Source organism: Eptatretus burgeri, chromosome 10, assembly GCF_056783735.1.
Source record: "Eptatretus burgeri isolate ZD-2024b chromosome 10, Ebu_testis_v1, whole genome shotgun sequence".
NCBI classification, from domain to species: Eukaryota; Metazoa; Chordata; class Myxini; order Myxiniformes; family Myxinidae; genus Eptatretus; species Eptatretus burgeri.
The window spans coordinates 46,917,319-46,943,159 of record NC_140970.1 but is presented as its reverse complement, the minus strand read 5'-3'; the positions used below and the strand labels follow the sequence as shown (position 1 = coordinate 46,943,159).

Here is a 25,841-nt window from a genome sequence, read left to right as displayed (position 1 = left end):
CAGACGCACTCGTTTTTTGTTGTTGTTGTTGTTGTTGTTGTTTTTTAGTGCAACTTTTTTTTTCAGAGATAACTACTGACTAACATTAAATAAAGGAAAATTACCTTTTAAAGATATGATGTGTTACGCTTGGTCATCACCATGATGGGAAACTTACAGCGATATAGCAAAGCTCGTATGAGAACCCCCAGCTTCCCATCCTTGTCACTCCGCCAAACTCAAACAAAGGTAACCACATGAGCAGTAGGAAAAAGGAAACTGTTTGACTTCAGATCTCGATGGATTATGGACTTGGCATGGAGGTAGCTGCAAAACAACGACGACATTTCCATAAATACAATGACATGATAATGAAGGTGGCCAATGGAGCTTTAAAATTCCACAGTTACAAGACGTTCTTTGTGTCAGAAAGAGGAACGCGAGACTTTGTCATAGATAGTCTTGGGAGTTGGTCAATAATTCACTCGAGATATTTTATCAACTGAAAGTTCACAAACGGACGCTAACCACTCTGGGATGCAAAGCATAGCTGACGCCTTGGCACGAGCTCTTCATCAGAACAAGTGAGAGGAGCAATAGGCTCCGATGAAGGGCTAAGGTCTGAAACATCAGCTTTACTTCACCTCCGAAAGCGGTTAGCCTGCCTTGGTGAATTTCACTTGATAAAACTGATCGTTTATTGGTGTCGGATAGGCATAAAGTGCCGAGGCCTTCTTTGTGCCTTTGTTTGGTTATTGATCATAACGATGATTGGGGTGTCATGAAGACAATCAGCATCATAGTGTCAGTCTCATTTTCAGGTGTAGCTATGGAAAAAATCTCTAATTTGGACAGGGTAACAATACAAAGTAGCTTATTGTTTGTCAAGTAAATTGGTGCTTTTAAAAGCAGTGTAGAATATTTAACAATGGATATTTGATCACGAAACAACATGCATTCAATTGGTTGGTAGCACCTACTCACCAAAGCATATAATACGAAGTTACACACAAATTGAAGTCAATGGACAAGTCCTGGAACAAGTGGAAAAGTTCATGTACCTGGGGCAGACAGATTACCACGGACCATGGGAGATGTGATGGTGAGATCCGAAGGAGAATTGAGATAGCCAAAGATGAGCTTTGTTAGAATGAAGGTCGTGTTAACATCAAGGAAGCTGAAGCTGAATCTTAGGAAAGAGACACGGACGACAAATACAGACTACAGTATCGATAAGCTGAATGCATTCGAGATGTGGACATCGAGGAAGACGTTCCACATATCTTTCGCAGACAGGAAGACTAATGAGGAAATACTGGAAATGGCTGAAGAAAAGAGAAAATTAGTGCACAACATCAAGAAAAGACAGATACGATACTTCAGTCACATCACCGGAGCAGATGGGAGACAGAGACAGTTATCGGAGGGGAAGATTGTTGGAAAACGTATGAGAGGGAGGCAGAGACAGATGTAACGGACGGGATGCAGTTGACCTTTGTGGAATGTGTAAGGGCAGTACAGGACAGACAGAGGTGGCGATCCATGGCAGTCAACCTTCTGGGAAGAAGATGACACCAATTAATGAATGAACATACAAACTTTTTTTATATAAACTTGGTCTAGGCTTGTGCAAGAGCTCATGGAAGAGCTACAGTTTGCGATTTGAAGGTCATATATGAATAAAAGAAGACGTGTGTCGCATGAACAAAAGGCAGCACATCAACCTTTAGCAGTTCCTGTTGTCGTAGAATTATAAGAATGGTACTGTTGGAAGGCTAATAATCGATTTCCTCGGAACAAAAAGTTGTGTCCATTTAATCTTAAAGATGCCTGTTTTATAAGCCCTTCTCCATCATTGAAGAAGAATTAGAAGAGGAGGAATAAGAGGGAATGGGTGCTTAATTTAGCGGTTCAAACGGTAAGATTTATCGTTCAACGACAGCAGGAACCCTTTCGAATGACACAGAAGGAGTATACAGCGAAGCGAACGGTACTGTCTGCACACCCAGTAACATCACATTACGAGAGTATCAGACAAACGAAATGGCTAGAGGGATAAAACAACTTGTCCACAAAATGATAAATGTGCTGAATGCTCACTCCATGCCCTGTGCAGTTTGCCGTGCGATGTCTATCAGATGAAACATCTCGAACTTGGTCTCCAAGACGTGCAAATGTCGGTAGAGGCTCGACCCTTCGCACCACTGCGTCACGATGGCAAGCTGAGGTGTCGTTGTGTAGCCCATAAACAGCAAGATATTGACGTGACGAGTTTTCCTGAAATGATAAGCACACACACATATATATTTGATGCAATAATGTAATGATTATTTATTAGCCCACATGTGCAAAGCAAAAAACAGGGTTAAGCAATTGGTTCTCTTTGTCTGTCCGTCTGTCTACAGACATCGGTCTATGATCGAGGAACAACTTAATTTCAATTGAATGCTATATATTGAACACTGTAGAACATGAACCTGCAGTTTACCTGACTGAATTTGGCAAATGGTACAGAATCTCATCCTGATTGCGCATGCACACAGAGGAGTAAGGTTATTGTTTTTAGTCTGTCTGTCTGTCTGGCAGTCAAACAAAATTGTAAATTATTCCAGAGGAAACTTACTGTTTTTAGGGACATTACAAAGGACACAAACAACAGGCATGAAGAACTAATGTAACGCGTTAAAAATACGGTGGTGTAGAAGACGGTCCATCAACGGCAGTAAACTTCCGAAAAACTTGTTGTTTTTCAACAGCCTTTAAAAACCTTTATTTCATTTCAATTGAACTATATACTTGAACACTGTAGAACTCAAATTGCCATCTTGTCACTTCCAAAAAACTCCAGTTTAGCAGTACTTAGAAAAAAAATATTATGCCATCTCACCCGATCCAATTTGCCTCTTGCATTCTCAGCGTTGGGAAATATCGAGATTGAGACAAAAATCACGGCTCGTGGGAAATATACATCGTGCTCGGGTATGCAAAACAAGAGTTTAAAAGACTCTTCCCATGTCCTTTTTCTCAAAACTGTGCAGGGTAAGGTGTTCTATAAATGCTCTAGTTACCTCCGCCATTGAAGGTGGATGGAGGTTATGTTTTTGGCTGGTCGCTCGACTACCCTTATTCTCAGTTTTTCCGTCTGTCCGTATGTTTGAATGTTTGTTTGTATGTAATGGACAGCTCTGGAGGCCAGAGGAGTCAACCAATTTCGATGAAACTTGCCAGGTAGGTTCATACCAGGATGTAGTTCTATGCTTTTGAGCACCGTTGCTATGGACGCCACCGTTGCCTAGCAACGGGACTTTGAAATTTTTGAAAAATCCTAAAAAAATTGTTTTTTCGAAAAAAAAATAATAATCAGCTTCCAGGCTTTTATGCGCACTATAATCAAACTCTTTGTCAAAAAATGTCAGCCCGATCCGTCAAAAACTGTATGACGAGTATGCAATTATGTTGCGACCACCTATGTCGCCTACCGGCTTGTCACCCCTGTTTGTTTGTTAGTCTGAGCATGACATTGCAAAAAGTTACAGACGGATTCAGACGAGACTTGGTGGATGAGTTAGGTAGGTTACAAGAACAAGCCGATTTGATTTTGGTTAAGGTTAAGGTCCAGATACAGATCTGGCCTATTCGTGGGATACAAAAAGTAAAATGTTCAGCCTGACGGGGGTATGTGCTCTACCGAGCACCATTCTAGTTTCACCCCTGCTTTTCTGTCTGTTTGTTTGTCTGTTTGTGAGCAGGATATCTCAAAAAGTTATGGATGGATTTGGACGAAACTTAGTGGACAGGTTGGGTGTGTGACAAGGAAGAATTGATTCAATTTTGGTGAAGATCTGGATCTGGATACGAGAAGTTTTAAAGTGATTCTTCACCATTGAGAGATCGGCCATTTTAAAGGCCAAAGACGATATCAAGCATGATACATCAAAAGTTGTAGATTGATTATGACAAAACTTGGTGGATGAGTTGAGTAGGTGACAAGAATAAGCCAATAAGATTTTGGTTCAGGTCCAGATCCAGATCTGGCCTATCAGTGGGATACAGAATGTAAACTACTTAACCTGGCAGGGGTATGCGCTCTACCGAGTGCCGTTCTAGTTATTACAGTGTTATCCTTCATAAGCAACAAGATCAAAGTTTCGAAACTTTAACATTGCCAAAATTACTGGGCATGATTCACAGCTGGTTCTCTGCGAGCCCAGGACGATGTGGAGGTACGCAATGTGTCGACAATGTCCAACCAAAATCAATTTCCCACTGTCTTGTTGTCCCAAAAGCAACAATGAATGAAAGTAGTTGACCATGCATCTGGTTGTTGAGCAATACGGTTCACTGCCTTAGAGAGATTAAAAAAAGTGCACTGTATATCATTTGGCCGAAGCTGTGGAAGCACAAGTGGTCTAGCAATGTCACATGTATTCTCCAGAGCTAATCACTGACGAGACATGTCTACCTTCACTGAAATAGGTGATTTGGAGTTTTTCCATTTTATTTTGGACCACGAGATGAACGGACAAACACAGTCGTATTCTCAAACTTCATTTTGTTGTACACTTTTAAGAACAGGGGGCTGACTATTTCACCTGAGCACCCCGACTTCATTGCGGAAGGCTTGGAGTTGTTGGGGCGTGGGATCGGTCAGGTTCAACACTTTGACTGCAACATCGCCTGTTGGTAGAAAGAAAAGAAAAAAATACATATGTCAGACACACCTCTTGACTGTTATGGTGAGCATCATTGGGGATTATGTCTCACATGGTAAAACCGCCTAATCCACAAAGGACAACCGTCCGTCTGCCACCCAGACGATTGTTTCCGCTAATGCAAGCCATTCAACCAGAAGTCACATGATGTGACCGGCAGGTAAATCAAAACATGTGGAGTGTGACAAGCCCGAAATCCGGGGAGGCGGCTCCGTTTGATGTTTAACTGATGTTGACCATGTAATTGTCTGTTTGACAGAGTCGCTGGGCCGAGGCCTCTGGGTTGGAGGTGACATTTTGGTGTGAACTGTGTCCAATGGAGATCGGGGGAGTGCTCGTCACACTCCACATGTTTCGATATATTATATATATTTTAAACCAAAACAAATATATTTCTATAATTAATTTGAGCTGCAATAAAATAACTTCACAAAAGGTGTTTTTTTCCTATAACAAACTATTGAAGAAATTGAGAAGACATCTATAATGGTTATATCATTTTAAAATTATGGTGAATAGCCATAAAAAACATTGCATTCACAAATGGAGATTGGGAGTGGGGATGGGGGTATTACATCGAACATACTGTAAAAATTATAAATGAAATAAAAGGAGAAGGATCAAGAATAAATTATGGAGGGTAGAAAATGTTTGAAGGAAGGAGCAGAAAGGAGAATGAGAGGAGATGGAAGTAAAGAGACAAAGGAAGGAAGGAAGAGGTTTGTGGTATATGGAGAGGACTGGTGGTGAAACGTAACACCAAGTTGTTTACGTCATACAGTGCCGATAGATAGAAAGTCTACACACCCTTTAAAATTTTTCAACTTTTGTTGCCTTAAAGCCTGGAATGAAATTGCATTAAATGAGATTTTTCCCCACCTTTATTTACACATCGTAACCCACAACTTCCAAGTGAAAAACAAATTAAACTAGAGAGGAAGAACTCGGTGGAGTGCAAAACCTCCGCCGCCAATACTGCTGGGTCACTTGAGTGAACCTGATATCCTATTCATTGTAGGTAAAAACGGATCAGACTCTACTGAACCACGATTGAATAAACTAACCTAGATCGACGTGCATGTAGAAATTTTTTTTGAAAAAAAAAGGTGCAAAATTTGTAATTTTTTTTCTCTAAATTTTTTTTTGGGGGGGGGGGTGGAAATCACTTAAAACATGTAGGAATGCAAAAAAAAATTCAAATATTTTTCAAATAAAATCGAAATTTTTTTTTTTTAAGTTGCAAAATTTTCTGTTTTTTTTTCTCTAACAAATTTATTTTATTTTTGGTTGGAAATCACTTAAAACATGTAGAAATGCAAAAACAAAAATTCAAATATTTTTTTCAAAATGGCCGCCATAGCGGCCATATTGGACTTTGGACCAAGTCCAAAATCTAATGGCATGATCCTTGGACCATACCTAACCCCCCCACCAAGTTTCGTCGAAATCCGTCCAGGAGTTTTTCCGTAATACTGTTCACAAACAAACAAACAAACAGATGGGTGAAAACAGAAGCCTCCGTCCATCTTCGATGGCGGAGGTTAACAAATTTCAGAAAATTAATTAAAAATATAAAACTAGAATATCTTGGTTGGATGACCGTCCCATATTTTTTTTTGTCCCGTTCTAACCAATAGATTACCAACAGCCGTAAAAGAAAATGCCAATTCTGATTCGCCAATCTACTCACCACTTTTCTAACCTTGTCTAGCATGGTAATGATCGCATTATTCACTTCAAGGAAGAGTACAAGTAAAACTAAATTATATCCTTCATTATTTAGCTCCACAATCGATAGAATTGTTGTGTGATGCCTAATTGTGTCATTTGGTAAAGCACACCGTTCTTTCAGAACATCAAGCTGTCTGTCTAACGAGTACTTCCACTCTTCAACAACAACAAAAAAAAACAAACAGTAGGCCTTTTGGCAGGTATCCTGGTTGAGATGCAAATTGCCTGCGTGGGTAGAACTCTGTTTAACCGTAACTCATGAAGGTGGTGCTTCCTACAAACAGGATGATCCTCATCTATATATTACTAAAACTCTCATCTTGTATGTATATATAAATATATATATATATATATATATATATATATATATACATATATATATAAATATATATATATATACATATATATATATATATATATATATATGTATGTTCCCGAAATACAGAAAAAACAGTACACGATAGCGCAAATTTTTTAGGGCCACCTTACTCACCATTCGCCTGCGGTGTGCAGTATCAAGATTCGTTCAAATCAGGCAACGAAAAAAAAATATTTAAAAAGTCAATTCCCAATTCAGTGAAGTACTCTTCGGGAGTATTTGATCAATGCAAATAACCTCAGCGGTATCGTACACTGGAGCTGTCTTTTTTTTCTTGAAATGATTTTTTTCATCAATCGCTGTCACAACGGGAACCAACGGGTTCACGGGTCATCTAGTACCACATAAAAGTCCAATTGTTGATCAGTGGCTTTCAACTGGACTGAAGCAAGACATTTGCCAGGCCTTAAATATACCCCTCATGAGAGAAGGAGAGGGGAAAAGAGGGGGAAGGAATGAGGTGAGGCACAAGAAGAATCCAGGGGGGTGTATTAGGGAAGACGAAGAGTGAGAAGGAGAAGGGTGAATTCGGGTGGCATGTGTCTGCCGGAAAGGCTGCAAGACATACAGCACAATTTTCTCATACTTTGCAGACACGTACCTCAGTCATGTCTACAACTGGCCCACCCATGCCAACTTTGTTTCCATACTTTTCCCAACCACCTCATGAATTCTGCACATCCCTTCATCACTCGTACACCCCCCCCCCAGCCCCCACGGGTATATATTCTTGCGGGCCGGCGGGGTCGGGTGAGAAGACCACTACGTGGAGGAAGCTACGTCGATTCCCACCAGACTCCCCAGAATTGTAGGCCGTCGCTCAGGGATAATTCCGTGACGCGGCGGGTCGCTTAACCGACCGTGGATGCCAATAACTCAACCGTGTGACCTAGGGTCCTCCCATCTATGGAATCGGGTTATCTAATTAATCACGCGATTTAACCACCGGGGAACCATGCCCTCGGTATGCCTTGTCCGAACCGGATAACTCTATCGGATCGGATCACCTTTCCGGATCGAATGCAGCCAAGCGGCACTGCCAAGGACGTACCGGCTAAAGTAGGAACGGATCGTTGGGAATAAAGACACGGCTAAACTTAGATCCGAACCATGCTGGACCAATGAGACAAAAGACAAAGGCGAGCTGGGAACATTTCTCATGACAATTATTTATTTATAAGCGAGCGAGGAAAAGCATGTGGCACAACAAAGATTTATTGGGTATGTAATGCAGGGAAACAGGAGAGACGTGTGGTGCGACAATAATACAAGCAACTTACTAAGCAGACACAGTGTAGACTTGACGTGAGATTATTAACAGTAACAACAATAAGGATCTTCTACAGGCTTACTTAACAGACAGGCGCCAGCACACTTAGACACACACACAGAAAAAGAAACCCCAATGAAAAAGGGACTTTTGCAGCCAGGGAGGGAGGGGGCTGAGGTTATAGCTCTTGGTACCTGGGCGTTTCGTGGGAGGAACACTCTGTGGTGCAGTACCCGACAATATTCGCGTTGTTCTGACCACAGCTGCACGTGTGGAGATTGTGTTCTTGAGTGGAGAAGGGCGGAGTCCAGAGGACGAGGGTGGAGCAGTAGGTGGAGGCGGTTCGTCAAGGCGAAAGGTGGGCGGAGTCAAGAAGCAGGAACACTCCGCGTGAAGAACACCCACACCGAACACAACACTTCCCTTTTACGGAGGACTTCTCCGTGTTTTATAGAGCCCGAAGCTCGGGGGAGGGGTCATGCCGAATCCGACGTCATCGCCTGAGTCAGCGTTCTGACCGGCCCCGACCCCTCACGTGGTCCGCCAGCCTGGGCCGGGTTTTGGGCAGACGCCGGTCCAGCCCGCCCACCTGGGTGCTAAAGCATACGTGACTCGCCGCACGTCTGGTTTCGGGGAGACAGTGGAAGCTCAAAGCGCTAGTCCAACCCAAAGTGCACGTCGGGATTTTGCCTCAGAAAAGAAAAAGAGTGGGGCTGAAATAAAAAGGGAAAAATGATTTAATCACCTAACTATTAGACCATCGCAACGCACTCCCTTGTCTTCCCACTAGAGGAAGGGGTCTATCTGCACGTATATTAATGGCATAACTGTCTCGGGACACCTATCTGTTGTATGCATGGGGTTCCGAGAACCGCAACAACATTAAGGCTTGGCAAATGTGTCCAGTTGAAGACCACTTTGTTTGAACAAAACATTCTGTGGTTGAAACGTTGACCTCTGAACCATTATTAAAAGATAAAATCTCAAACTGGCTGTATCGCTTTGGTTTTACAGCATTTTGGGATCTCTGTATTATTTACTGTGACATTTCCGAACTGTATTAAAATCTTCTCCTGGAAGAAGTTTAATTTCTATTTTTATGAGCATACTTTAGAAATGATACTGGTGTTGGCTAAATGGTTAAGGTGGCTGACTTAAGATCCTAAGGTCTTGAGTTCAAGCCCCTATCAGGCCGTTGAATTAACACCAGGTCAGCCGGCCATCCTTCCGAGGTCGGCAAAATGAGTACCAGTTTGCTGGGATGGTTGAGCCACTCGAGTATCCTGCGTCGGAGTGACGACCCATCCAGGATTGTGCCCAACAGCCAAGGAGACTGCTTCGGCAGCATCGACGCTCTGTACAGAGTATGGTCACAATGGATGGATGGGGTTGACACAGCCTGTCATCCTTCCGAAGTCAACAAAATGAGTTCCAGCTTACTGGGGTAATAACCATTTGGGGTAACCTGCATTGGAGTGGCGACCCATCCAGAAATGTTCTCCTTGCCAATGAAACTGCCTCAGCAGCCCTATGTGCCTCATGGCATGAAAGGAATGGTATTAGTATAGATTACTTTTGAAATGCCAATTCATTTAATAGTGTACCTCATGCTAAACGCAGGGCTTGTCTTCACAGATCCCTGATGACACTGATGTTGAAACCAATGTCAGGATGAGCACGATGGTTGCTTGCCGACCTCGGAAGGATGCACTATGGTTTGAAATGTGCGGAGTTCAAGTACTACAACCATTTTGTGATGCAACTGAACAAAGGCTTCATATGGATCCTGAGATTGAAAACTCTTTTCTGAATTTTCAATTGTCAACGTGTAATCCCATCTTCCTCGATGTCTCAAAAGTTTTTTTTTTTTTCAAATTCTAGTTCGGCTTTCCACCCGCACTCATCTGTGCACGGCCTCTCAGACCCACAAAAGCAAACACTCTATTTTTAGGTTCAATTTTCATTTCCTCTCTTTTCCTCAGAAAGGAGGAGATTGGGATCATACTCTGTGCAGAGTGTTCGTGCTGTCTAAGCAGTCTCCTTGGCTATTGGGCACAATCCTGGACGGGTCGCCACTCCGACACAGGATACCAGCATGCTGGAACTCATTTTGCCGACCTCGGAAGGATGACAGGTCGAGTTAACCCCACGTGGTATTAATTCAACAGCTGAGCGGGATTTGAACTCAGGACTCTAGGATCCAAAGCCCGCCACCCAAACCATTAAGCCAACACCAGGCATGAAAGTAACACCATGAAAGAAACAATGTCGATATTAAGCTTATAAAAAGCAAAATTGAAAACAATTATTGCTTTGGAGACCAACGAGCGTGCTTAATTTCAAACCCTTTTGAAATACGCAATGATAATTTATTAAAATATATATATTTTAAAAACAGACTGACCATGCCACTTCCCCTTGAAGACCGTTCCAAAAGAACCAGTGCCAATTCGTTGTCCAAAAGATATTTGTCCCTCAGGTATCTCCCAATCGTCACTGGAGTCACGGCGGCCAAAAGACCTCTGAAAGGTGGGCGAGAAACAGGTCGTTCAACATTTCCAACCAATGGATAATGAGCAAAAAATGATAAGTTCCCGCAAATAGGAAAAGGACTCACTATCCGTGGGCGTCCCTCTGGTGGAGAGCTAAATGAGTCTCGAGAACCAGTCGAGCGAGATGTGGGTTTTCCACTGGCCCTAGCTCCGGGAAGCACAGCAGGTGGTGTGGTGGACAGGCCAGAAACCACAGCTAAATGGCAGCAAGAAGAGAACAGTTCAGGATGATTTTGGAGAAGTTGTAAAATTACATGCACAACATATAATACACAACGTTGAGAAATATATCATCTGAATGAGATTTTTTTTATTTTATTCCAAATTTCATCCCATCTTCCTAATAGGTAAACAATCAAAGCAATGCTGCATGTAAGTATGAAATACAGATCAACCAATGAAAGGCAAACAGAGATGAGAAGAAAAAAATATATACAATAATAAAAATGACCCGAAAGATTAAGAGTTGAGCCTCTGCTTTTCCTATTCATTTCACATTCGTCTTAAGATCCCAAACTCAGAGTTCACCTGAGATCTCAACGAGCCCACAGCATCAATAATAGCACAACAGGCAATTGTAGACAACCTATTGTTCCATAAATCTTTCAAGTCCCATTAAGATAAAGAACGAGTATAAATACAAAAGATTAGCATCGTTTGTTCTTCAATAAAGAGATATAATGTGTGGAGTTTTAAGTGCATACTGTAAATAAAAATAAATAAAGCATCCTGTAAATAAATAAATTAATAAACAAATCAATAAATAGTTAAAAAAAAAACATTTTTAAATGCCAGGTGCACAGTTGTGGAGATCATCATGTGCAAATGACAACTCCATATCAATAAACCAGTACCCAGATTTGAGACAGCTCACCGGGTGAGTTTGGGTGTTGGGAGTAGCCTCGTATTAGGTCCTGCATTTGTGACAGGTTGATGGGCACAATTCCAGTGTGCACATTAGGGGCAGAGGTGGATCGCTCCCTTCCCGCAAATGCAGAACACCTATCGTCATCTCCATGTCCTCCACACCTCTCTGGCTCCATGGCCAAGCGATACGGGATGGGAATAGAGCGCGTCGTGCCTGAACATCGGCTGGAATAGACATGAGTGACAAGAAAATTCCACTGGATGATCAAATGATATCGAACATGATGATTATAATAATAATATTCAATGAGATGAAAAAAAATTGGGTTCAGAGCCCACCTTCCATAAACTCCTGGTGTGGGTGCTGATGAAGGGGTAGCTGGTTGTTCGGAAGAAACCTGAATGACTCCAATAGGTGAGAATGGCTCCCTTCGAAAGTTTTCTACAAAACTGCAAAAACACACAAAGCCATGCTAACCAAGAGCACATCATATGATCGGAGCTCAGTGACTTTGCTTATACATAACCAATGTGTCACGTGACAAACAATTCCATTTTTGGGCACCACGTGGCTACCGAGAAACCACAATCTGTTTATAAAACAACTTGGGTGGCTTGAGGAGGATAGAGGTTGGAGGTTGGAGAGGGGAGGAGGAGCAACATAAGACGATCCCATACAGGGTCGAACGTTTGAGGATCAAATGTGTTTTCTTATTAGGGGTTCTACAAATCAATTCGCCGTCTTGTTCTGAAAACTGTTTCAAGAAATGCTTTGCTTCTGATTGACACAGAAACTATTTAACCCTTTGAACCCGAGCAGCCGTATTACCAGCCGCTATTTAAACCTCCACATACCCGAGCAGCCGGTTTACCAGCTGCTATTCAAACCTCCATACACTCAGGTGGCATGATTTTTTTCCACGGAGCCCAGGGTGGGGGGAGCCAAAAGTCCAAGGAGCTCAGGGTTCAAAGGGTTAAGGGATACATACATATTATGAATGCAAAAACAGTGGAATTTTTGATGCCTTCACGACCCCTCCCAATCCTTCCCAACTTCCTATCTTTTCATTTTCTTCTCATTCCATTCCTTACTCCCCGATAGTCTTTTGCATCTTATCCTGTCCTCTTCTCCTCTCAATTTATGCCTCCTCTACCTTTTCTTTTGCATCCATAAGTAAACCATTTTTATCAATAACCAAAAAAAAAAATCAACAAATCCAAGTTTACTGTTGGAGGCTGATACCCTGGACCAATTCCCAAAACGGGACAAGGTCCTGTATAGTTTACCAGCTTGCTTAACCTGAATTCTTCCCAGTCTTAAAAGGTGAGATCAGACCACTATATAAAAAAACAACATATTATTACTCAAGATTGGAAAAAAACAAAAACAACATTTTAAACACTCGTTGGGCCTAACACTGATTTCCATGCACAACTATGTGATCCTCCTATTCCCATACGCTCGAGTTCATCAATTCCTGCATATCCTGGTATTTACATTCACCATAACTGATTCTGCTACAGTTTTAAAATTTTCGATTGTTAATAAGAGCACAACACAGCGTCTCACCCTAACTGGTCAACGTTGACACACATCATGGGCACCTCAGTGGAACAACGCTGGTGGAATTTGTATCCACAAGCCTGGCATCGGAATCCCTGGAACAGCAGCTTGCGGCAGAAATCGCAAAATGCCAGGGTGAAGTAAGTCTTGCGTACCTAGCATCATGGCATGGCATAGTATGCATCAGTGATGGAACCTGTCATCAAGGCATGGTATGTATTATTGCAGTATACATGAAGGTGGTTCAACAAGACTATTATCATACATCTTATAAACGCTCAGGATGTGTTCCAGAGGGGTGAGCGCTATGTGAAAATCGCGCTATAAGAAGTCATTATAACATTGTGCCGATGGAGAAAGGTTCTCCGAGCATGTGTACACGAAGTATGAACGCAATAGGACGGCTTCATTGGGCATCAATATCACTATGTACAGATATTATAACCGAGTTTTATCAGTAAAAAAAAACAACTTTGTTAATCATGCAACATAACATAAAAACATTTTTAAAATGTATTTTACTGTAAACAACACATGTAAGGAGATGCTCGCCGATTGGCTGAGAGTGCTTCAATCTCATTGACTCATGACGACGTAGCAGCTGTTATGTTTCATTGGTACGTACTATGCAGTACTTGTACACCTTTTGAACAATTATTTTCAATTACTTTTGCATTTTTTTTCCCCATTTTTTTTTTTATGAATATTTTCTTCTTCGAGTGTAATATGAAACAGCGTTCTAAGAGGTAGCGCTATAAGAGGTATGATTGTATTTTTTTTTTTTAATTTTGAAATGTGAATGACATTTCCAGACTGATGAAACCCACAACACTTCTTGCTGCAGTATATGTGACTCTCATGTATTGTTGAGTTTCATTGCCACCAGAGGTCACATGTTGCTGAACAGTTCAAGATGACCGGTCTATTGCAGTCGAGCACGTGATAAGAGCAGCGAGCAGTGGACACCAATTTGTGCAAAATTTCTCAAGGCAGCTGGCATCTTTTGGGAAATGCTGCATGCATATGGTGTAAACTGTATGAATTATTGAAGGAAATGTTAGAAAATGGGTGGAAGCATGCAGATGTGATCGAAAAAGTCGAGTGGATGTTTACAGACATCAATGGATAAAGTGACAACCACTACGTTCTGTGTTCTCTCGCGTTGAGTTGAACACACTAAACACGGAACCTATTTGCTTTGAGAAGTAAAAGTCAAACTATCAGAGTAGATTTCCTGTTTTCATTTGTTAAATAAAAGTCACTTATTAAAATTTCATCCAGGTAGTGCAGCAATCCAGAGTATATGCTGTATTTTATTTAATACTGGCAGGGGTGCCCAGTGTTGCCAGGTAACACCAGGTGCCTCCGACCACACCTTCCCTCTCTCATCCCATCCCTTCCCCTCCCCCTCTGATGCCTTCCCCTCCCATCCCTTCCCCTCCCCCTCTGATGCCTTCCCCTCCCATCCCTTCCCCTCCCTCATCCCATCCCTTCCCCTCCCTCCTCCCATCTCTTCCCCTCACTCCTCCAATCCCTTCCCCTCCCCTCCCTCCTCCCATGCCTTCCCCTCCCTCTTCCCATGCCTTCCCCTTCCTCATCCCATCCCTTCCCCTTCCTCATCCTATCCCTTCCCCTCCCTCCTCCCATCCCTTCCCCTCCCTCCTCCCATCCATTCTCCTCCCTCATCCCACCAATATTGCTTATTGCTTTTTAATTGGTATATTGTGTAGTTTTATAATCTAAGCCATGTCTTTGGCTGCATGACAATGTTTTATTGTCTCATTGTCAATGACAAAATTGTATTCTCCCCACAAGCCATCTGAGAGCTTTGAGCAGATAAAGACTTCAGAGCCTTGAGAAGCTTCAAAATGGAACCATATGGGTGCAGGAGTACTGGGCTTGTTTCTGACCTGGAGGGGGTCAAGGGTGATCTGAGCATGGAAGCAATCCACCCATATAGGTGGGGTGGAGGGGAGGTCCAGGTTGGAATGGAATGGAGCTATCTTATTCGCAGTCATTAGATAGGTTCCATCCTATAAACAATTGCAGTCACTTTAGAATAAAAAGGGAATAGTAGAGGTTGTTGAGGAGAAAGGTGACAAAAGAGTTCAAGTCTCATAAAGTGCTGTTGATGAGCTTATGAATGATCATTTTGGGGAGATTGGTGGCAATGCAGGGAAACATTTTCCCATCCTCCGGTTGTTCAAGAGCTGCACTGAGGTCTGGGCAAAAGAGGGGAAGAGAAGAGTCACACGGAACAAACTGTGGAAGTTGGTTCCATAAGCAGAATAACAAATATGTAGAGGTAAGCAGTGAGCCTCGATTTGGAGATTTTCCCAGAAGTGGGTTACTGGCAAAGCAGAGAAAGGGCATAGGGTGCAAGACCACAAAAAAGTGGAAGAAGATACCAACCTGTCTGCAACAGACGCAGAGAATCAGCATCAGTGCGGGAGAGCCCATTGATTTTGTGGGCCTTGGAATCCACGGCATCAAGGCATGAAAGGTGTGAGGCGAGGAGGCCTGCACAAAGGGGATAGCAGTACTCAATGGAGCTCCAGATGAAGGCCATGTAAGTTGTAAAGTTCAGATTTACCAAGGAAGGATATGGCATGATGCAAGATGCTCAGTCAGCAGCTGGCCTTGGAGGCCAACTCCACTATGGGATTTTCCCAAGAGATTGTGTCAGCTGGTGAGGCCCAAAACTTTGAGGAACTCAACTTTGTTGAGAGGTTTGTCAAGGAAGAAGATGGGAGGGTTTGCCAGACAGTCGTTTTGGAGAGACAGGGTGTGGAATTTGCCAGGGTTGAAATACATATTCCAAGTGTAAAGCCAGCTCCTGATTCTATCAAGATCTGCAGAATGTGAAGAGGCTGCTGCCTGTCGACCTGATCTTCCCCACCAAAAATCCTGCATTTCTTCAAAAACCCACATTTCTGGAGAAGCATCCCTTAAAGTTACATCCTGTATACTCTTGGACTTCAGGAAGCATTTGTATTTGAAGTGTCCATAGTCAGCCAAAATAGCCAGCTGCATGTAAACAAGAGTGGTGTTCATACAATCCGACTGAGGTGACCCATGATGATACTAGAACGGCACTTGGTAGAGCGCATACCTCCGCCAGGCTGAACAGTTTACGTTTTGTATCCCACTGATGGGCACAGCTCCTGATTGGTGGTTGTCACAACAAGCCCAGAAAATGAAGACTGGCAAAAAGGACACATACAAAAAAACAGTCCTTATCTTGTTGTTCTCATTATTCCCAATTGATTGGAAGCACACCTATGTCTGCCCTGTCCCAAAGAAGGGCGACATCTGACAATCCAATCGCCTGGACCTCCAATATCTCCAAGGTTATAGAGTCCAATCAATAAAAAAAAAAACTTTTCACCCACCTGAAATCCTGCTCTCTCCGAAATGACCACCAATATGGCGTCCACAAAAGCCAAGTCCACGAGTGACTTCCTAGATACAAGCTACATTGCGAACAAAAGGTCTTCAACTCTTGGGCACTTCAGAGAAAGTTGAGTTGTTACACTGAACATCAGCAAAGATCAAGGAAAGTACAGTAACAAATGGTGAATGGACCTTTGGGGAAACCCATCCCCCCGCTCTCCGGGATGTGGTTGCAAACGTCAATCATCGACGAACTCTGCTCCAGCCAATGGGAGCTCGAGGTGAAGACGATGAGCCGACTAATGTGCGTTCGGATTAACCGTGACGTCATTACGGTTGAACCAATCAGCGTCTACCTTATTGAGACCTGCGTATAAAGCACGCGCCTTCACTTCTTCTTCACTTGCTGTGATTTTTACCCTGAAGAGTGCAGCACAAAAAGCTTCGGTCACTATTATGTCATGTTTGTTTGTAGCTCTATATATATATATATATATATATATATATATATATATATATATATATATATATATATATATATATATATATATATATATATATATATATATATATATATATATATATATATATATATATATGACGGACTGGAAAAGGAGGCAGAAATAAATAATGCATTGTTCAAAGCAAATAAACAATGAAAACTCTGTGCCAGACGATGCAAAGCAAATACCAATACATTTTCAAAAAGCAATGCTTCCCCCCACCTACAAATAAACAACACTTTATCTGTCACACTGCTCCCCTCCACACTCCTACTCATCCCCCACCCAATGAAACCAAGTCGATGAAGTTATGGATTGAGTCAACGTGGTGTGAACGGAGTGCCGGCATGATGGGCCAAGTGGCCTCCTGCCATGTCCAAGTTCCTTGTATGATGTCCCCTTGGCTGAAAAGCGTCATGAGTCGGGCCTACCTCTGTGATGCAAATGTATGAATACTATATTTCATGTCGAGGATTTACTTCCTGAATGTGTTGGATTGCCCCTTCTGCCAATTTTTTCGGAGGCTTTCCACAAAAATTTTACATTTATACACTCCCTCCACCCACCCCCTCCCCCCTTCTATTCTATGCATTCTTCGCCATTTTCTTGCTTAAAAAAAAGAAAAAAAATGAGATAGACACTTGATATTAAACAATCAACTTGTGAATCACAAAAGGTACGAGATAGGTCCTAATTAATTGTTCGTGCTATCCTCGGAAACAACACAACATCATTGGTTTTCTTTTTGTTTTGCACGTTAATAAAATTAAGTCCTGGTGTTCCAGGGTTAACCAGTCCCTTGTTAAACTCCTTTCATAGTCATGTTGTTGCTTTTTATGCAAATATATGACATTGTCACACAAACACTTTCAAGTTGCGTATATCCACAGCTGAAGAAATCCATCCATCCATCCATTGGGACCATACTCTGTGCAGAGCGTTGATGCTGCCTAAGCAGTCTCCTTGGCTAGTGGGCACAATCCTGGACGGGTCGCCACTCCGACACAGGGCTGAAGTAATACAATGCGATTATAAACTGGGTAATTCGGTGCCAAGGGAAGCAGCATTTGCTGTTAATGAATCAAACAGCGCAGAGGTGTGATAGGGCTGAGATAAAAGCACAATACGTGGAAATGCTTGCAGTGTCAGATGTGGTGAAACAAATACAAACAACCCAACAACGGATTAATGAACTATTGCCGCTGCAACACTTACGAAGTTGTGCGTCGTCAAAGGCAAATGTTCCAGAACCTCCACAGAAAGCTCGTCCCCTGTCAGCCATGACATATCCATGTTCCAATCTATCACAAGCTTTTGCCTGCACAAGGGGAAGGTGGCACAAGAAAGGAATGGAAATTGAGAAAGATAGCAGGGAAAGAAGAAAAATAAATAAATATAAATCAAAGAGGAATAAGGAGGAGTCATAAAATTAAGGAGGGAGTGTCAGCAGAAGAAAAGGAAGTAAAAGCAAGACAGAGGACAGAGAGAGAGAGAGAAAAGAGAGAGGGAGAGAGGGAGAGAGGGAGAGAGGGAGAGAGGAGGAGAGGGAGGAGAGGGAGAGAGGGAGAGAGGGAGAGAGGGAGAGAGGGAGAGAGGGACAGAGGGACAGAGGGAGAGAGGGAGAGAGGGAGAGAGAGAGAGAGAGAGAGAGAGAGAGAGAGAGAGAGAGAGAGAGAGAGAGAGAGAGAGAGAGAGAGAGAGAGAGAGAGAGAGAGAGAGAGAGAGAGAGAATGGGTTGAAATAAATAAATAAATGGAGCCAAAAAAAAAATGGAAAGGGAGGCAGGGATGAGGAACAATGGGTCGTTGGGGCGTCGAGGAGTATTGGTATTGTCATTTTAGAAAAAAACCTGAAGACAAAAAAAGAAAAGTACCAAAAGAACAGATGATGATAATAATAATCATAGGAAGGAGAGACATAATGGGAAGGATAAATAAATGAGGAAACTGCAAAGTATAGCAGAAAAGCAAACTGCATTGACTGTGTTGATGGTAACAGCCATGATAAAACATCAGCAGTTAATGTCACAAGACGTTGGAGTCACGATCACAGATGTACAGTCCTTGTTACCTCTGCCACCGAAGGTGGATGTTATGGTTTCACCCCTGTCTGTTTGTTTGTCTGTGAACAGGATATCTCAAAAAAAAAAATTGGACAGATTCAGGTGAAATTTGGTGGGCAGGTTTGGTGCGTAACAAAGATGAAATGATTCGATTTTGGTGAAGATCCGGATCCGGATACTCGAATTTTTTATGTGATTATTCACCGTTGAGAGATAGGGCCAAAAACGATATATAGCACGATATCTCAGAAAGTTGGGGACGAGTTATGACAAAACAAGATGAGTTAGGTGACAAGAACCAGCTGATTCGATTTTGGCTCAGGTCTGGATCCAGATCTGGACTATCAGTGGGATACAAAGCATAAACTTTTCGGGCAGACGGAGGTATGCGCTCTACCGAATGCCATTCTAGTTTTCAAGAAAACAAGCCAGGGTTGAAACAATCCATCTATCCATTGGGACCATACTCTGTGCAGAGCATTGGTGCTGCCTAAGCAGTCTCCTTGGCTCTTGGGCACAATCCTGGATGGGTCGCCACTCCGACACAGGATACCATCAAGCTGGCACTCATATTGTCGACCACAGAAGGATGACAGGCAGAGTCAATCCCACCTGGTATTAATTCAACAGCTGAGTGGGATTTGAACTCAGGATCCTAGGATCACAAGCCCACCACCCAAACCATTATGCCAACACCAGGCATATGTTGAAACCATGCCACCTTGAGAAGCTTTAAACAGTCAAAAAACAACAAAAGAAAAACACAAATTAAATGATTTTAAAAGCCGTAAAAAAAAAAAAGCAGATTAGAAATCAAAGCGATTTATAAAATATTTAATAAACAGCACACTCAATGGCCCACAGCCTGAACGCACCCTCCCTGCAGCCGATAAACAGCACAACACTCCGTGGAAAGTCCTCTGATCTTCAAAGCCTTCATGAGACTCTCACGAACCGACACCCCACTGCGGGCCGGTACCTGCAAGGAAGACAGTGGCTATTTGTTTGCATCTAAAGGTTATCAGCGGCACTACCACGCCACCAGAAAATGATGTAACCTGCAGCCATATGCTTCATATGAAAGAAAAGGAAGGCTAATGCTTACACCACATTGTAAAGGGTTCACGAGCAGTACAGTGGATGGAGTTGAGATTCGAAAACGGTAAATACAAAAATGTTGTGCAGTTGGAAACAGCTGTCCACCACCATCTAAAACCATGAACTTTTTTACCCGTTAATCCTCTCCAGCCCATCTCTTGCCAAGTTTTCACCTTTCCCTTCCTGAGAATTTGTGGCCGTGTCCATTTTGTCCACCCCCGTGTCCTTCCCTAGCCCTGATTCTTCCTCACATGCCTTATTTCTCCAAGTACCTCTCATTCCTGCTGTTGGTGTGCCACCCCCTCTCTCTCTCTCTACTTATACTGTTCCTTTTATTCTACTCCACACTGATCCATTCTATATTTTACCTCCTCTACGAGCCTCGACATTGTGCACAACAAACAAGTTTTACACCCATTTTCCCCCTTTTCAGGAGGTTAGTTGAATGATGGCATTCCTCCATATCCATTGCATCAGTTTTGGGGAAACCCAAACATTCCACATCTTCATTGACAGTTTCGATCGCTCTTTTCAAGACGTCATCTTGGCTTCCTTCTTTCCACCACGAGCTCGATGGCTTTTTACAGCTTCATCAAACTCACCTTCATTGCGCATGAGCATACCAACCAAATATTCTCTTCCTAAGTACTTCTTCAATAATGTTTATTTTCAATCTCTTCCTGATAACTTAACGTGGAATTCTTTCTCAGACAATCCATTCATCCATCATCTCATCATCATCTCAGTTCTTTCCGTTCTTTTTATATCTTCAATCCACATTGCCCACGTTTCATTTCCATACATCAGTACCGGTCTGATACCGGCTTTATCAACTCTAATATTTACACATTTAACGGATTGATTGTATGTTTTATAATTCCACATAGTTGTCTCCACTTATTCCAAGCTGATTTTATTATTGATCTAACGGATAATTCTGGTCCTCCTGATACCTCTACCATGTCTCCAAGATAACAGAAACTTTTGATCTTTTCTAAATTAAATTCTGACCTCAGGAGTATTTGTTTTTGTTTTTCATCTTTTTCTTGAAATGATTTATCTTCACATCTTTTACATATTAAAATCTCAGGTTTTGTGACCAAGATATTCAAGTTTTGTATCTTTAATTAATTTCCTGAAATTTGTAGAATGTTTTTCACTTGGAAGTTGTGGGTTACGATGTGTAAATAAAGGTAGAAAAGGTCAGACAAAGATTACATGGTCAACATCATGATGAGTGCAAACAAGCCCAAAATCCAGATAGGCAGCTCCCTTTGATGTTTAACTGATGTTGACCATGTAATCTTTGTCTGTTTGACAGAGTCACCAGGCTGAGGCCTCTCGGTTGGAGGTGACCCTTTGGTGTAGGACGATGCCCAATGGAGATCGGCGGAGTGCTCGTCACACTCCACACGTTTTGATTTTCTCGCCGATCACATTATGTGCCTTCTGATTGAATGGTTTAAATTAGCGGGAACAATTGTCTGGGTGGCAGACGGACTGTTGTTCTTTGCGGATTATGAAGTTTTACCGTGTGGGACATAATCCACGGCGATACTCACCATAACAGTTATGAGATGTATCTGATGTGTGTGTGTGTGTGTGTGTGTGTGTGTGTGTGTGTGTGTGTGTGTGTGTGTGTGTGTGTGTGTGTGTGTGTGTGTGTGTGTGTGTGTGTGTGTGTGTGTGTGTGTGTGTGTGTGTCAGGCTTGACCAGCTGGTTCGTATGTATAAACAAGGTATCTCAAAAAAGTTGTGGATGGATTTGGATGAAATGTGGTGGACAGGACGACTGAATTTGATGTTGGTGAAGATCCAAATCCAGATCCGGATATGAGAATTTATTTTTTATTTTTAAAAGTGATTCTTCACCATTGAGAGATGGGTGCAAAAACTGTATGTAGCATGATATTTCAAAAAGTTGTGGATGAGTTATCACAAAACTAGGTGGATGAGTTGGTTTGGCGACAAGAACAAGCCGATTCGATTTTGGTTCAGATACAGCTTATCAGTGGGATACAAAACGTTAACTGTTCAGCCTGGCAGAGGTATGTGCTCTCCTGAGTGCCGTTCCAGTTACCATCTGTATTATTATTATTAGCACTATTACCGATACGCCAATGAAGCCCTCATGTACGGCTCCTGTGTAAGAAGTAACGATGTCGAATCCATCTCTAATATAAACAATGGTATAATGACCCATTTTAGCGCATTTTCGATTAGCGCTCTCTTTTCCAGGAACGCATTCTGAGTGTCAAGCGAGGTATTACTGTAATTTACAAGGATGGACGAAGTAAAGATTTTAATCATGATCAAATCGAGCAATTCTCAGTTGAGAAATTTTCCTTGTTTCACATCAATGATTGATGCAATTGTGGGAAAAGCAGTTGAATACATACGTGGAAGAATGTGGCTTGGAACTGCACATCATCGTTTACTCGCCGAGAGAAAAGCTGGAATCAAACACTGACACCGGTATGTTGTATTCCGAAAGCATCAAATTCAGTTTACCCTTTACTTATGGACTCCCGCCGCCAGGATCATACCACAGTTCGCTGCTTGTTGGGAAGAAAGACACGGACTGTCGGCCGGAGAGGAGAATGAGGACTCGTGGAGTCAGACCCAAAGGAAATAAGATGCCCGGGAGGAGGTGATGAGAAGACAGCGTCATCTTGAGCATCCCCGATGGCAGTCAACTCCGGCATGTAGGAAATAACCTCGAGCAACCGCTGCTCCCGCTGCTGCAAGGCGTCCAGCTTGCTGGTATACTCTTCGTAGGCCTACACACAACACACATACCAATTCCCCTCACTCAAAACATGGCTTGCAACTGATCCCAAGCGGAATACAACAATGCATGTGAACCTTGGTTTGAACCAATTTTAGCCAACTGTCACGTGATACTATTCCTATAGAAACTACGGCACATCCCATGCTCAGTTTCATGAAGCTTTCACGACCTCTTTTCGTTTTTTACTCTGACCACATAATAAACCAGTTTTTTTATTAAAAAAAAAAAAAATTGCATACATGGTCTAAACTTGTGGATTGAATGGATCTTGTGTGGTGAACACAGCTTTAAAAAGAGTTTTGGATACACCTGACTGAACAGAAATGCTTGCTGAACAAACCGCAACATCATTGTAAGAGAAAAGTTACATTTGCTGTCAGCACCAATCATCAATTTACCATGCTTACATTTGCAACATTGTACGCTTCTCAAAATGAACGATCAAGCTAAAATATATCAACCTCCAATCGGTTTAGAACAGGGCTGACAGGATGGCCTAGAGGTACGCACACTCGCCTCGAAGCTGCCAAGTCTGGGTTCGAATCCTGACCCAGCTATAAACTGTCATCCCGGTGTTTCACAGGCAGGGTGATTCATCGATGTGTGTGTTGTCTCTCGGATGGACGTTAAACTGGATGTCCTGTCTACTGGCGTTAGTTGGTGGACGTGAAAGATCCCACAGTGTTCTTCACAGAGTCCTTCACACGGAGCTATCTTTGGCACCATTAACAAATTCCATATTCCTGCTCGAACCAGCAGAGGGCATTGTATCAGTGGTAAAACAGCCATGCCCAGAGCCAATGATGCTACCCCGCAGCCTTCTGCTGTATGTCAATGAATAAGTTTATAACAGACATACTGCTCTAGACATGGAAATGTATTTAACGTTTTATTGGGTGAGACGGAAAATTTCATAATTACCTCCGCCACCGAAGGTGAAGGAGGTTGTGTTTTCACCCCTCTCCATCTGTCTGTTGGGTCGCCGAAATAGGTGACCCTTATTGTCAGTAATTCTGTCTGTTTGTTTGGATGTTTGTTCGTTTGTCATCAGCATAATTGGTAGTAAACGTGGGTGAATTTTGACCAAACTCGGGTGGTAGGTACACCTTATGACCTCGTGCTTTGGAAATTGTGATGGTTGCTAGGGACGCTTTGGTTCCCTAGCAACAACCGAAAAACCTTCAAAATCGGTACGGTTCACGCGAAATCAATTCCGAAAGCCATTATCCCACGTAGGGTTATGAAATTTGGCACGAATGATCTACAGGTGATGCTGTATCAAACATATTCCGGTTTTTGTGCTATATGGAATACTTTACCCGCAGCGCCCCCTACAATTAGGGTATGCACGAAAATTGGCGAAAATTGAAGGCCCCCTTGCGACCAGGTGAGTGCATCGATACGAATGAAACTTTGCAGGTTCATGGTACTCAATGAGTACGACAACTTTGCCTCACGACATATTGACCGATTTCGCTTAGGTCAGGGGTCAAAGGTCAATTAGTGCAAAAATCGATAATATGCGAGAGCTGGAGGTGCCTTCGCGCCAAATGCTACTCCTCCTAGGGTTATGGTCATGAAAATTCACACCGATCGTCTGGAATACATTGTGCACAAACGATCGAGCTGGATTTTCAATTTAGATCTTTGTTCACCCACAGCACCCCCTCGAACTTTGGGGATTTCCGATATCAAACCGCATTTTCGGTACTTTTCATTCAAATGGATACCGAGTAGTTATCAGTAGATGGAACTGGATGAGATTTGATATGCATAATCTTAAGGTGATTCCCTATCCGCTATATGACATCCATTTTGCTCTATATCTTAGTTTCCATGCTCGGCGACCCATCGCCACCTACCGGCTTGTTTGTTTGTCTGTTTGTCTGTGTGCAGGATATCTCAAAAAGTTGTGTACAGATCCGGATGAAATTTTGTGGACAGGCTCAGAGTGTGACAAGGACGAATTGATTAGATTTTGGTGAAGATCCGGATCCGGATCCGACTACTAGGACTTTTAAAGTGATTCTTCACCATTGAGAAATAGGACAAAAAACTACATACAGCAGGATATCTCAAAAAATTGTGGACAGATTCGGATGTAACTTGGTGGACAGGTTGGGTGTGTGACAAGGACGAAATGATTCGATTTTGAAGATCTGGATCCAGATCCGATAATTTTTTAAGTGTTTCCTCACCATTGAGAGATCGGGCTAAATTAATATACAGCACGATATCTCAAAAAGTTGTGGACGGATTCGGACGAAACTTGATGGACATGTTGGGTGTGTGACCATGACGAATTGATTCGATTCTGTTGAAGATCCGAATGCGGATCCGGATCTGGATACGAGAATTATTTAATTCTTAAAGTGATTCTTCACCATTGAGAGATAGGGTAAAAATGATATTGTAGTGTATAGCATGATATTTCAAATATGTATTGGGCCCGATATGTTCTCGTGGATCAGGCATAACGTGGCATAGGTATGTGCTCCACCGAGTGCCTTTCTACTTTAAACTTTGATCAACACACAATTAACTTTTCTTATCACTGGAGCTGTAACACAGGCAATACTGAGTTTGGAGATAGTCAGCATGAAGATCGAGGTGATTAGTTCAACATGTCACAAGTACCACATCTACTTACTACCACGACTACTTCTTATTTAACAGTCACGATCTCTCACACCTTATCCGGTCAGCGAGGGAATGATTTTGGCCCAAGTCTTTCACGAACCGGCTGGTCAAGCCTGACGTTCGACTGGAGCTCAGTTGGGGAGTAATAGGCAATTTGTTTATGTTGGTGGCGAAAACTCACCAACGCTTTATGTAGGACATGTGATCTTTAAGGTCCACCACCTAACGTCAGCAGATGCAACACAAAAGGTAATGTCCACATGAATGATGGAGCACCTTGTAACGCAACGCAATGCCATG

General features: G+C 42.5%; 1 protein-coding gene across 1 annotated transcript in view; it reads right to left on the bottom strand.

Moving 5' to 3' along the window:
- The window catches only part of LOC147018477 (serine/threonine-protein kinase B-raf-like), a 28,463-nt gene extending 5,552 nt beyond the window's left edge, over positions 1 to 22,911 (bottom strand). The window contains exons 1-11 of the mRNA XM_085898142.1: positions 22,657 to 22,911; positions 19,888 to 19,991; positions 18,166 to 18,268; positions 13,061 to 13,209; positions 11,830 to 11,940; positions 11,498 to 11,715; positions 10,689 to 10,819; positions 10,476 to 10,593; positions 4,572 to 4,656; positions 2,080 to 2,256; positions 260 to 306 (exon numbers count right to left, since the gene is read on the bottom strand). Of these exons, the coding sequence (XP_085754268.1) occupies positions 260 to 306; positions 2,080 to 2,256; positions 4,572 to 4,656; positions 10,476 to 10,593; positions 10,689 to 10,819; positions 11,498 to 11,715; positions 11,830 to 11,940; positions 13,061 to 13,209; positions 18,166 to 18,268; positions 19,888 to 19,991; positions 22,657 to 22,815 (1,402 nt within the window). The 5' untranslated portion in view covers positions 22,816 to 22,911. The remainder of the gene's footprint in view (positions 1 to 259; positions 307 to 2,079; positions 2,257 to 4,571; positions 4,657 to 10,475; positions 10,594 to 10,688; positions 10,820 to 11,497; positions 11,716 to 11,829; positions 11,941 to 13,060; positions 13,210 to 18,165; positions 18,269 to 19,887; positions 19,992 to 22,656) is intronic.
- Between the last annotated feature and the right edge of the window lie 2,930 nt (positions 22,912 to 25,841).